General features: G+C 40.4%; 1 protein-coding gene across 3 annotated transcripts in view; it reads right to left on the bottom strand.

Annotated features, from left to right (window-relative positions):
• Positions 1-2523: 2523 nt before the first annotated feature.
• pcnx2 (pecanex 2) overlaps positions 2524-13148 on the bottom strand; it is a 52083-nt gene continuing 41458 nt past the window's right edge. For 2 of the 3 annotated variants that reach the window (XM_041789671.1, XM_041789673.1), the window contains exons 34-40: positions 12476-12633; positions 11308-11424; positions 10201-10379; positions 9317-9486; positions 9153-9227; positions 6229-6405; positions 2524-2861 (exon numbers count right to left, since the gene is read on the bottom strand). In XM_041789671.1, the coding sequence (XP_041645605.1) occupies positions 2691-2861; positions 6229-6405; positions 9153-9227; positions 9317-9486; positions 10201-10379; positions 11308-11424; positions 12476-12633 (1047 nt within the window). In that variant the 3' untranslated portion in view covers positions 2524-2690. The remainder of the gene's footprint in view (positions 2862-6228; positions 6406-9152; positions 9228-9316; positions 9487-10200; positions 10380-11307; positions 11425-12475; positions 12634-13148) is intronic. The other variant, XM_041789672.1, reaches the window with a different exon arrangement.

Raw genomic sequence — 13148 nt, 5'->3', positions numbered from 1 at the left:
ATGGTGCCACTGATATATAAAAAATTAAGCAGTGATCCAGTGAAATACCTTACTAATTCATCAAACTGTTATAATGATCAAAATAGGTGTGATTTTTGGTCAGTTTACAACTTTATACTAGTTCTATTATACTTATGTTGCTAATATCAGGGATGCACCATGTTGAACTTTTGCAGATATCTGATATGCTGATATTTACAGAATAATTTAAGCCGATAGTGATATCGACACTGATAAATGAATATGTTTTACATAATGAAAAATTCAGTCCTTTGAATGATTTAAGGTTTGAGGATGAAAAAAGAAAAACTTTTTTCCTTAAAACTAGGAGTGCACTGATTGCAAGTTTCTGGCCGATCACCAATCACCGATCTTTAAAAAGCCTGACCTGCCGATCCTGATTTTGGGCCGATACCAATTTTTTTTATAACTGACAGCATACACCTTCAATGTTCCAATCTTATTTTATTGAATAACATTGAACAATACCCGTGAAACAATAAAAAAACTTGTTGTTTTAACTGCACATGAGGTAGTTCTCTCAAATATAAATGAAAAGTTTAAAGCATTGCTGTCCAAACTACTAAATTATATCAGTTCCTTTAGTCTTTCATTTTTCACATTTTAGTAGGTAGAGGCATATGAAACCAATCTTATCCACCGATCTTATTTACAAGGATCGGCCGATACCGATTTTGGCCGATTGATCGGTGCACCCCTACTTAAAACACACTTTAAAGTTTAAAGAATGAAGATGAATAAAGATAAAGATCTCAACTTACATAGGTCTGTTGGTCCAGCCTAAAACTCCATTCATTTATTAGTATATATGGCCAAATTTTACAGTTGATATATGCTGATATTCATGGCCAACAAATCGTTTGTAAATATCTGTAGAAATTTAAATATCTGCTGATATTGGTATCAGGCTGCTAATATTGTCCATCCCTGGTTTATATCAGTTCATCAGCCTTGTTTCTGCTAAATTAATTTTGACGTTTAATATTTGTGATGTTTTTGTACAATATCAGGCAGAATTACAAGGAAGAATCTGTGGTAAAAATAGAGAAATAAATATGATTTTAGTCAGTTTAACAACATAACTGTTTATTAAACTTAAATGGCATAACTCAGTTATTATTTTCATTGACTCATCACTGTTGGAATTGTCTTGCCAAGGACCCTCTTGTAAATAAATAAGGTCATTACTTATACAGTATTTTGATGCTGGTCATGTTTTCCTCTAAAAGAAGTCAGAATCTAAAGTCAAGCTTGCCATATCTTGTAAAATTAATATTTTGCATTTAAATTACTTTTTACTCTACAAGGAAATACTCGTTGGACTCGATATGTTTATTTTCCATTATCAGCATCTTAATATGCATATACTTTGTGGATTTTTTACTATTTTTTTTCCATGATATTAAAAAATATTTATATGTGACAAAAGTAAAATTCTATGGGATGTCCATCGATTATATTGTAGGGCTTCAATTTTGAATTTCCTATTATCTTACTGAGTGCCCTATAAATGGTTATAGCACGACTGTGCTTGTGATTTGTTAAATGTTTGCTAACATTTTTGGGGACCTAAATCCATGACTATGAATCTTAAAGTTATTTTTAGTCAAATCTTAAAGTTGGTCTGGCACTTTGACTGGTGGGAAGCATTTAAATTCAGCTGTAAAGTCAAGGCCTGATCAGACTACACCAGAGTAGCCATATTTTTCACTGTGTCGTTGATGGCCATTGTCAAATGTCAGGCCCAAATATGAACATCAAGAAGCTCAAACACTTTTGTTGTGTGGCATGGTAAACAATTTGTCCAGGACACCTCACAACATCAGTATGACAACATCATCATGTGCAAAATTTTCTTGCATCTTCCTAACGATGTGTATCCTTACACTGACCAAATAGGTCAGTTTACATACAGAGAAGCTAGTGAAGCTAACACACATCATGGTATTTAGCCCAGCTAACTGGGCTAACTTTCATGACATGTAATCACATTCTTACCTCAAGTTCTACTGAAGAATAGCCAGTCCATATTGTCATTACCTTGATACAAAGGGAAAGTTCTCAATATTTAATTTTTTTCTTCTTTTCAGAGCATTAGAATTTTAGAGTTTTATTTCACATACATTGTAAAATACTAATTTAACTGTTTATTTCTGAAAGTAGAGAAGAGGCAAGGCACTCAGAAATCTGACTTTGAGCTAAAATATTTCATAACCCACATAATTGCCATAAGCAAAAACAGATCAGCCTGGAATGTTTCCAGAAAAAAACTCTAATGAAAGGTTCTGTTTTTTTCTGTTTGACTTCTTCTATGGTGCCTTTACAGGCCCATTTATCCCAGTGTTAAAACAACATGAGGCATCATACCCTGACAACTCACACATTTTAACAAAACATAACAATTTCAGGTCAAATGCAAATAGGTTAAGAAGAGGCAGCTTCATTTAAAAACATCTTTAATTCATCAACCGGAACCAAGGTCTTGTTTTCAGACTTGTTTACATTCCGACAAACAAGGTGAGACCACATGCTGAGGGCAGGAGAGGAGGCAGGTTGGTGTGCATGGGTGCTCTCTCATACAATCCTCTGAATGTATGTGTGTGTAACTTTTGGTACAGTCCTCCCTGTACACTGGCATGTGTGGAAACTCGTGTTTGTGTATATCTCTCTCACACAGTCTTTTGATCAGTCGCCTCAGGAGCTGTTGAGGCAGATGCTGAGTCCTCCAGGGTTTTGTCTAATCCCTGGCTGCAGCCTCGGTCACCTGACTGCACGCCGTCTTTCACTGTTGGAGCATTTGAGTAGGTTGCGTCTATGCTCTCATATGCCTCTGACGTCCACTGACAAAAAAAAAAAAAAATAGGCTTGTAAGAAGGGATAGTAAGGCATGTCAGAGAACTACTCTTCATTTGTAGTCACAACAATTTTACATCCATGTTCAGAGAATAAGACATTGAATTCAAGAGTGCAAAATCATCTTAATCATTTCTGACTGTGTGATTAAATTAGAGATCAAAATTTTTCCATTGCTGGCCTTAAAAATGTGATAAGCAGACACTTTTCTTTCTCTTGTAATGGATTTTTAAATCCACAAATGGGTTTTTGGTAAGAAGTCTGAAAAAGGTCAATTCTCAAGATAAGGGCTGAACTTTTTTGGAACAAAAATCTAACTGCTATTATTTTGACTTATACTGTAATGTCTGCAGCTTGTGAACTTTTGAACATGTATTTATCTAAAAACCAACTTAAATGTTCAATTTATAGATTTTTCACACTGAACTGTCTTTACTTAATAAAAAGACCACTTATATATATATATATATACATATATATATATGTATGTATATATATATATGTATATATATATATATATAAATTACAAATGAGTACTCTCATTGTCTTAAATATTTCCAACAGTTTTTAAAAGCGGCCGCAGACCATACATCTTTGACGGCCACTTTCTCAGACGGCTCATCTGAGGCGCTGCCTCTTTGAGAATGGAACTGCCATAATTTGCTGGTACAATGTATTAATTTTTTTTATTCAACATTATTCATAAACAAAGTCCGTTAGTTACAATCATGAAACAACCACAATGCAAACACAACAGACTAAGCAACATTTCATTAATTAAACAGAGAAAAAGATCTTATCTAATATGGGAATAAATTATGTAAAGACCCATTTCAGAAATAGTTACATGAATGGTGGCTCGCTTTAGCTTTGTTAGCTTTAGCTAAAGTTAACATAGCTGTGCTAGCAACGTAAAAAACATTACTGCGTAAGCCAATGTAAATAAGTTTGCTTTAACAATGTGAGTTTTATCAACATAGGCTTTAGCAAACGTAGGTAAAGCCGACATAACTATTTGGATTATGTAACCACTATGTGAGCTTAGCTTTAGCTACGTAGCTACATTATCTACATATCTTTCACAGCTGTGAGAGTGCTTTCATGGTGGAGGGGCTTTTTTCCTGTAAGCAGACTGTTTATTCAGCTTTGCCGGTCAGGTTTATAACGTTTAACTTTTGGTATCCTAACTCTTACCCTAAGCCTACACCTATGGGGCCCGGCCAGGCACAGCCCGAAGAGGCAACGTGGGTCCCCCCTCCCATGGGCACACCACCTATAGGAGGGGCCATAGAGGTTGGGTGCATTGTAAGCTGGGTGGCAGCCAAAGGGAGGGACCTTGGCAGTCTGATCCTCGGCTTCAGAAGCTGGCTTTAGACGTCACCTCTCTGGTGGGGAAGGAGCCTGAGCTGGTGTGCAGTTCGATGATCACCTTTGTAGCCGTATCATCAGACTTGCGGCCACATGTCCTGGACACTTGGGTGAAGAAAGGGGCGGAGCTGTCATGTGATCACCAACTGGTGGTGAGTTGGCTCCGCTGGTGGGGGAGTATGCCTGGCAGGCCCAAACGTATTGTGAAGGTCTGCTAGGAACATCTGGCAGATAAGAGCTGTGGCCGTAAGATGGTCGGTGAGGGGTGCCGTCAAGCTGAAGAAGGAGTCTTATCGGGCCTTTGTGGCCTGTGGGACTCCAGAGGCAGCTGACAGGTACCAGCAGGCCAAGCGGTTTGCGGCTTCAGAGGTTGCTGAGGCAAAAACATGGATGTGGGAGGAGTTCGGAGAGGCCATGGAGAACGACTTCCATATGGCTTCGAGGAGATTCTGGTCCACCATCCAGCATCTCAGGAGGAAGAAGCAGTGCACTTCCAACACCTTGTACAGTGGAGATGGTGCGCTGTTGACCTCGACTTGGGACGTTGTTGGTTGGTGGTAGGAATACTTCGAAGACCTCCTCAATCCCATCAACACGTGCTCTAATGAGGAAGCAGAGTCTGGGGGCTTGGGTGTGGGCTCTCCTATCTCTGGAGCTGAGGTCGCAAAGGTGGTCAAAAAGCTCCTCGGTGGCAGGGCCCCGGAGGTGGATGAGGTCCACCCTGAGTTCCTCAAGGCTCCGGATATTGTGGGGCTGTCTTAGTTGACACACCTTTGCAACATCGCGTGGACATCAGGGACAGTGCCCCTGGACTGGCAGACTGGGGTGGTGGTTCCCCTCTTTAAGAAGGGGGACTGGAGGATGTGTTCCAACTATAGGGGGATCACACTTCTCAGCCTCCCTGGTAAGGTCTATTGGGGGGTCCTGGTGAGGAGGGTCCGTCAGATAGTCGAACCTCAGATTCAGGAGAAGCAATGTGGTTTTAATCCTGGTCGTGGAACAGTGAACCAGCTCTACACTCTCAGTAGGGTCCTGGAGGGTGCATGGGACTTTGCCCAACCAGTTTGTGGACCTGGAGAAGGCATTCGACCGTGTCCCTCTGGGAATCCTGTGGAGGGTGCTCCGGGAGTATGGGGTACTGGACCCCTTGATAAGGGCTGTTCGGTCCCTGTACGACCAGTGTCAGCGCTTGCCAGAACGAGGACTTGTTTCCAGTGGGGGTTGGACTCTGCCAGGGCTGCCCTTTATCACTGGTTCTGTTCATAACTTTCATGGACAGAATTTCTAGGCGCAGCCAGTGCATTCAGGTGATCTGGTTTGGTGCCCTTAGGATTAGGTCTCTGCTTTTTGCAGATGATGTGGTTCTGTTGTCTTCATCAGGCTGCGACCTTCAGCTCTCACTGGAACGGTTCGCAACCAAGTGTGAAGCGGCTGAGATGAGAATCAGCACCTCCAAATCTGAGGCCATGGTCCTCAGTTGGAAAAGGGTGGAATGCCCTCTCCAGGTTGGGAATGAGATCCTGCCCCAAGTGGAGGAGTTCAAGTATCTCGGCAATGGAGCAGAAGATTGACAGGCGGATCATAATTTATAATTCTTACGTAATTCAAGCAATGATGGAATATCTAGTCGAGGTTTTTAGGGAAAGATTTGTGCCAGATTTTTTTCTAAAAGGACGAAACTAAAGAGTGTCTAAAGGGAGAGAAGTCCTTGCCCAAGAAAGCAGAAAAAAATCTGAACAAACAGGAAAAATTAACTAATGATTTCAAACTCAACTTAATTGACAGCAGTTGTTCCCAATAAAAAAGGGAGCAAGCAAAGACAAATGTAGGTATTTTGGACCCTGAATGCATCTTTGATTTGGGATTTCAAGGCTGCGTATGTCACAGTATAAAGTAGACATGCTGTTGTTCTATAGGTCTAACTGCTTTCTTGAGTTTTGTTTGGAAGGACTAACTTTCTGAATGAATAACTTGAGTTGTTTCTACCTGTGTTGCTCTGCTGCTGGATCTGTGTGAAGGTCCGATGGCGATGTTGACGCTGGACGAGGACTGTGTGTCAGTGGTGTTTCCCCCTTCAGCAGCAGATAGCCCAGAGATAACCAGTCCACTGGAAAAACTACGTTTCCCAAACAGCAGGCTGAGCGTGGATGAAGATGAAGAGGCCTGGGGAAAGGCAAAGGAAAAAAAGACTAAACCTTTCAGTTTTATGTAGAAAAAGCATTCAGATGGTTTTAAACAAGTATAAACTCAGGTAGTGACAATTATGGGAGGAAGCAGGCTTTGGCTAAGACAAGATATTATTATTAAGATTCTAAAATAAAATGCAGATCTATTCAGGCATTTTACTAATAATCATTATCAATGATCAAGTAATACTTTACTAATCCCGAATAAGACATTAAATTTAAATGGATATTTGGTTGGGTCACATGAGGTTCTTGGCAATGGTAGTGGAATAAGCCTTCAGTGATTTCAGTGAGTGTGACCCCGTTAGGACGGACTTGCTGGTCGTACTGGAAGGGAAGCTAGGCTATACAGGCCAACAGATCGTATCAGTGTAACATTATTAAAACAATATATCAGCTGTTGAAGTGGAAAACTCAGCTGAAATTTCTATTTTAGTTTAGTTTGTTGCTGTTGTCTCTGTCAAAGTCTGTATGCCCATGCAGCTGATCAAGGGATGACAGTACAACTTTAAAATGATTCAAACAATTTTGATGGAGCGTACAGTTGAGCCAACTTGCTAAGGAAGCTTCTTAAAGGACATGCAAGTGCTCAAACACAATGCCATGATCAGAAATGCTGCATGAATGGAGAGATGTCAAAGTAAAGAAGGCGCACTTGAAGGAATCAGTTGGGGTTTTGCTGCTTTGTTCAAGGGTACCTCAGCATTAATCAGGAAGGTAGGTGACACTTCTCAAGCAAGCATTCTACGTCCTTACCATTGGTCCAAACCAAGAGAGACCCCCTGGTTCCCAACTCAAATCTCTACAGACCGAGCTGATGCCAACTTTTAACAGTGCTGATATTCAGCAATACATCTCAGCTTTGTGATCCTGCTTTATTTCATCTCCACAAGTGCAAAAGTGTCAAACGGCAGTATTCAGGAAATATGGTTGAGGTGGATTGATAAACAGAGTGGAAAGCACCACTGCTGTTACACACAGTACTCCACTTTAAATTCCTCTTGTCTAATCACATTTATTGGTCTGAACTAACTGATGTATAGATATCAATCATATTCTGTAACTTGTACAGTCTTTTGTATTCAAACTTTCAACAAGTTCTGTAAATCAGCCTTATTATAGATTTAATGTTTTGAAGCCTGGCTTCAAGGATGCATGAAAACTTTGTCACAATGCTCTTGCCAGCTAATTACATGAAATCATGATACAGTTTATTTAAAGGGGACATATTTTACCCTTTTAAGACAAGTTTATATTGTTCTTAGAGGTCCCCAAAACATGCCTGTGAAGTTTGTTGCAGAAAAAACACTCCATTATTGGATTTTTGCATGTCTTAAAACCCCTCTGTTTCAGCCCTTCTCAGAATGAGCCATTTCTGTGTCTGTGGCTTTAAATGTTACTGAGATGTCTGACTCTGCCCCTGACCACACCCCTCTCAGGAAATGGATGTGGCACTCCTGATGTTACAATGTTACAGACACTTCCATCCAAAGTTAAGGACTTGAGTGGAATTCGAACCTTCAATCTCCCAGATCAAAGTCAGCAGGGTAACCCACTGAGCTATACAGCAACTTATCTGGCAGCTGAGAGGATGATGAGAGGAGAAAGGGCCAACCAAACCTGGGGGTGGGTGCTTACTTCCCATGTGAGGTCATGAGGGTAAAATCTGAGAACAGCTTGTTTCAGCACACATTCTCAGAAAGGTGTAGAAAGGGGGAAGGGAATGGATTTTTCTGGTACTTCAGGGGATTGTGGACAGGCCAGGGACACGAATTTTTGTTGGAAAAGCCTGAAAAAGTGATTTTTACATAATATGTCCCCTTTAAAAAAGGCATAAGAGGATTTTCTTCAATAAAATATTGTTTCCCAATGCTGCGGTTGGATTGCACAGTGGGGTCACAAAACATTGAACGGCCATCACGAGACTCTGTGAAAAAACAAAAACAAATTTCAAATGACTCCGAATCGAATATTTTACCCATTTTAGTAAAAATACAAACAGAGTTCAATCCAAAATAAAACCATAGCCAGTAGGTGAGATTTAAACTAAATGAGAGTTCATGGTTTTTATGCTGTTGGGCTCTTTTGTGTTGCTCTTCTGCAAGTGTAGGGAGAAGCCTGCAAGTAAATATTCAAGGCTGTGCACATTATACACTTTAACCACCTCCAGGAATTGTGGTTGTGCCCAGTCTCTGGAACTGTTATTTCATGTTGAAAGTCTGGGAATCCATGCTCTAAAACTTCAAAGACTGTTATATAAAATAGTGTGAACTGTATCCTCAGACAGTAACTGAATGGAAATTGGAATCTGAAATTGAATCCGTCAGCTGATTTGGCACTGAGAAGATATAATATTTGGCACTGAAATGTAGTGAAGCTTTGATGAAGCTGCATAGAGTGGGAGTATGGCTGAGGCACCAGGACTCTGTACCTAAATATAGCTCTATAGCAAATGTAATTAGTTACATTTGACCGCCATGAATTCAGCATTAAATCACATCAGCTTTTTAGTTTCAGTGTAGTTTCAGTTTGATAACTAATTTGCTCGCTGAATCGGTGTGTTCACCACTGTGGTTATACGGAAATTTAACTCTTTTGTCTATATGTAATTTGTTTTGTAGTTTGGTATAAATCAATACATTAATTGTTCTTTCACACAATTAACTAAGTTGTTTTTTTTCTTTAATCTTTAGGGGAAAGGAAGTGTGTAATTGATGCTCTTGCCTGGCTGGAGCGCTGCTGATGCTGTGCCGCCTGCAGCTGTGAGCTGATCCCACCGGCTCCTGACAGACGAGGGACCTGAGGAGATAAAGATCCTCTTATTGTCTTATTCTGCAAGTTAAAGCAAACTAAAGCAGTAACAATAAGCTTTATGGGAAGAGTAACACCTGGGAAAAAATTGAGGCTATGGAGGTGTTAAAGGACAGCTGGCTGTTGGACAGACGCTGCACAAGACCATGGGTGGAGCCTGAGTCCAAGATGGGCCCTGATTGGCTGCTGACTGGGGGGCGCTGAGTCTGGGGCTGAACTGACCGACTGCGGTATTCTCTCCGAGCTGCTGAAACACAAAGTTTGGTTTGTGTCATTTATATTGATTTCATGCAAAGTTATAAAAAAGGTACAGTGAGAACATATTAAAGCAGCTATTTTTGATGTACATACCTGTAAATGTAAACTTAAAAAGGTGATAAAACCCTATCAAAGCAACTTAAAAATTAGTGTTCATTTAAGAAATAACAAAAGTTTTACAAAACAAGAGAAAATAATGTTTAAAAAGTATGTTTGTGGTCCACTAAACATGATTCATCTCTTCTCTGAGTTGCTTGGATTGTTACTTTTGTCTTCATGGTATAATGGTAGCCAAGGATACTAATTAACCAGTGACTGGACCTTCCAGACACAGGTGTCTTTACCATACAATCACTTGAGATGTATTCTTTGCACTCAGGTGATTCACATTTCACTAATTACGAGACTACTATCATCGATTGGCTGGACCTCTGTTGAATTAGGTCAGTCGCTTTACAGGGGGTGAATATTTATGCAATCACCTATTTAACATTATATATTGTATTCAGTTGGCATTACCCTGTAGAACTTTTTTTTTTTTTTGCTTTGACATTAAAGAGGATTTTTTTTTTCTAAAAAGGCAGATTATATTGACAACGAAACATCCAAGAGGGTGAATATTTTTTCGAGGCACTGCACATGTATATTACATGTCAGGTCTGTGTATGGCTGATTTTGTGTATTTATTTGTGTTTTTTCTAACCTGCATTGTGGTGTCTGTGGCTGTGTGTCGTCCTGGCTCTGTGTTGGTAAAGGCTCAGGCTGTTGGAGGTGACAGAAGATGGCCGGTTGTGGCTCAGCGAGGAGGAACCGCCAGCACCACAGTCCACATCCTCCATGTTCATACCGCTGTTACAGCTGGTCAGGTTGTCCTTACGCACCCTGTTCACACACACAAACACACACCACTCTGACTTAATTATTCATGTGCACACTGGTACAAGGGACCAAAAACCAGCAAAGGACCATCAAAAATTTATAAAGCGTTGACTTTTCTGCTAGTTAAACACACACACATAGATTTACATCCACAGAGAGGGAGCAGTTATGTAACTGTGCAAGCATGCCTGACATATACCAGCACAGCCCTTCTCTTAAACAAGTTAAATGAGTTCTGGCTGACAAAGCTCAGCAGGTCTCCTTGGCTTCTCAGCTACTTAGTGAAATTAAGGCAACACCTTTTACTGAAACAGGATTAACAATCTAATCTAATCTGAAAGAAAAACTCAGCCCCTTAAGAAGCTTAGAGGGAGCCACACATCACATTAGCTGCCCTGCAGAGGTTAATGCAGAGCCGGTATGATAAATTCAGCTGAAGGTAATGTGTAAAAGAGGGATTGAGAAAAGAAGGAGAGCATACAGGGAGACATAGGAAGAGGGTGGAGGAGGGAGGTAAGGAGTCAAATCTTTGGCTGCACTCCAGCTTTGCTATATCTTTCTCTTATGTGTACACTCCCCCTGTCCTTTACATGGATTTAAAACAACATTACATGGTAGAGGAAGTCTCCCCACCAGCAAATACTGAGTCAATATCCTTATATCAGCAGAGAAGCACTCTCTCAGTGGGTAGTCGGGCTTTGCACAGCAGTTTTTAGCTTTAACACCGAGCCTTGAGGATCCCAAAGAAACATTTTTAACAAACCTGGAACGAGTGGACTGAATTTACTACCTATATGCAGACACATTTTGTGTACTTCCACCAACTACTCTGCAAAAACCCTAATATGACAACTCCAAATAAAAAAAAGCAGAAAGGGTCTGAATTGGTTGCTTTAAGTGAACATTTCTGCTAACAGGGTAAGTAACTGACCGTAACCATTTAGAGCAGAGCCAGGAACGAATGACATCTAGGCTTAAAGCTCCGCCTCCAATGCTGCGGAGTGTGCGGTGAGTTCCTGCATATGATGTTGTAAGTGGTGACACATACCTAGCAAAGAAACAAAAGATATGCGTTAGCAACACCAGACACCTGCAGATACACAAACATGCAGGGGAGAGCAGGGTAAGTTGTCACATGGGTTGGTTGTCACACTCATTATATCTCGCCACCAGAGGGCACTGTTACTCAAATTTTGGTATGGCAATTTCCAGAATTGGGAGCCAAACTCACCTAGATAGTCTTCTCAGGAGTAGGACTGAACTTGCTCATCAGTATTTTTTGTCTAGGCTTTTACACAGTGGGTTTATAACAAAACAATATTTACCCTCAAAAAGTGTGAAGGGAAAGCTAAAGTTTAGATTGCTGTTAGCTGAGTAATTTGTTAGATGTTTGTTAGCCTTGCTGCTAACTAGAAATACCAGTGTGGGTTGGTTGTCACATTCTCTTTGGGGTTGGTTGTCACAACTGTTCAGGGAACGTATGGGAGAAGTGTCTGATGTCAATTCAGTGAGCCCACAAGCTCTGGTTATTTGAAGTGCATGGACCATCCATTTGCTAGACAGCCTAGCTAGAAGGCTAATATTGTTAGGCCTATTTGTTTAGTTCTTTATGTTGCTTTAGGCCTATAGGCTGGCCTAAAGATGTTCCTGTTCTTGGTCCTTGCTCATTTTGTGTTTAGATGCATTAAGTTATGCTATATGTCAACTTGTCAATGCAATTTAAGTCCCTATATTTAGTTCTGCCTTCTTTTAAAGATTTTTCATATTAAAATAACATTGTGACAAACAACTCCATAGTGTGTGACAGCCATCCCTGCTGATGCGATGCAATGCGATGGTTGTAACAATGTGTTCAAATGTCTTTGATAGTTAATTACCTTTTTGTTCTAATAAGATGGACAATGAGAGACATACACATTTCAAACCAACACCTTTAGCTTCAGTCTAATGTAGGAATAATTACTGAAAGATGTTTTGATGATGAGCAATTCAACTGGAGTAAAAGGTGTAACAAACACCTTTCTCCCCTCAAGATAAGTACACGTAGAACCCCAGTCCTTAAACTTGATAATGTGGCAGTATAACAGTGAATTGCATACATGGGGTAGCCCAGCGGCTGGTCACAGGATGAGTTGACCATGTTCCTCAGCGCCTGTTTTGAGTTCTGGATGCTGCCCCGCTCTGGATTACGGTTCCGTAAAAAGACCAACTCCTGCTGCTGACCTGCCCAAAGACCTCGGACACACTCCTTATTGATCTGCAGAGAGAGATGATAGAGGTGATCAGATTAAACAGGAGGAAATATCAGGTAGGAAAAGAAACTGACTTTTCTCAAATGCCCTCTGGGTGGTGCTATCATGCACCCCCCAGGAAAACAAACAGATTCTCAAACTCATTTATCCCATCAGCTATCAGGCTGCTAAATGCTGGGAGGTAAACTAAAACTGATTTGAACTAAAATTTGAGTCACAGGTGGGTCTTCCTTCTTAATGGATCTTTGACATTGTATTTATCATGCTCGTCTTTCTTCCTGCTGATCTGTTGGCACTGACATGTGAATGTGGTTGTCTACACAGAAATCTGTAATTTTAATAAGAAAATTTGATAGTTCTTCTCAAAACTTCCATTATTTGCTGACAATTAATGATTGCAAACTGAATGATTTCCCTTGGGTAAAAAAAAAGAGTGTCAAAGGACTCTTAGAGGAGAGCCATTTTGTGCAATTAGTTCATAAAATATGGGGAATAGTTTGAAAATTGTTTTCGAGCCAAC

This window comes from Cheilinus undulatus, linkage group 6 (genome assembly GCF_018320785.1).
Source record: "Cheilinus undulatus linkage group 6, ASM1832078v1, whole genome shotgun sequence".
Taxonomy (NCBI): domain Eukaryota; kingdom Metazoa; phylum Chordata; class Actinopteri; order Labriformes; family Labridae; genus Cheilinus; species Cheilinus undulatus.
The sequence above is the reverse complement of the archived record's forward strand: the minus strand, read 5'-3'. Positions and strand labels throughout refer to the sequence as shown.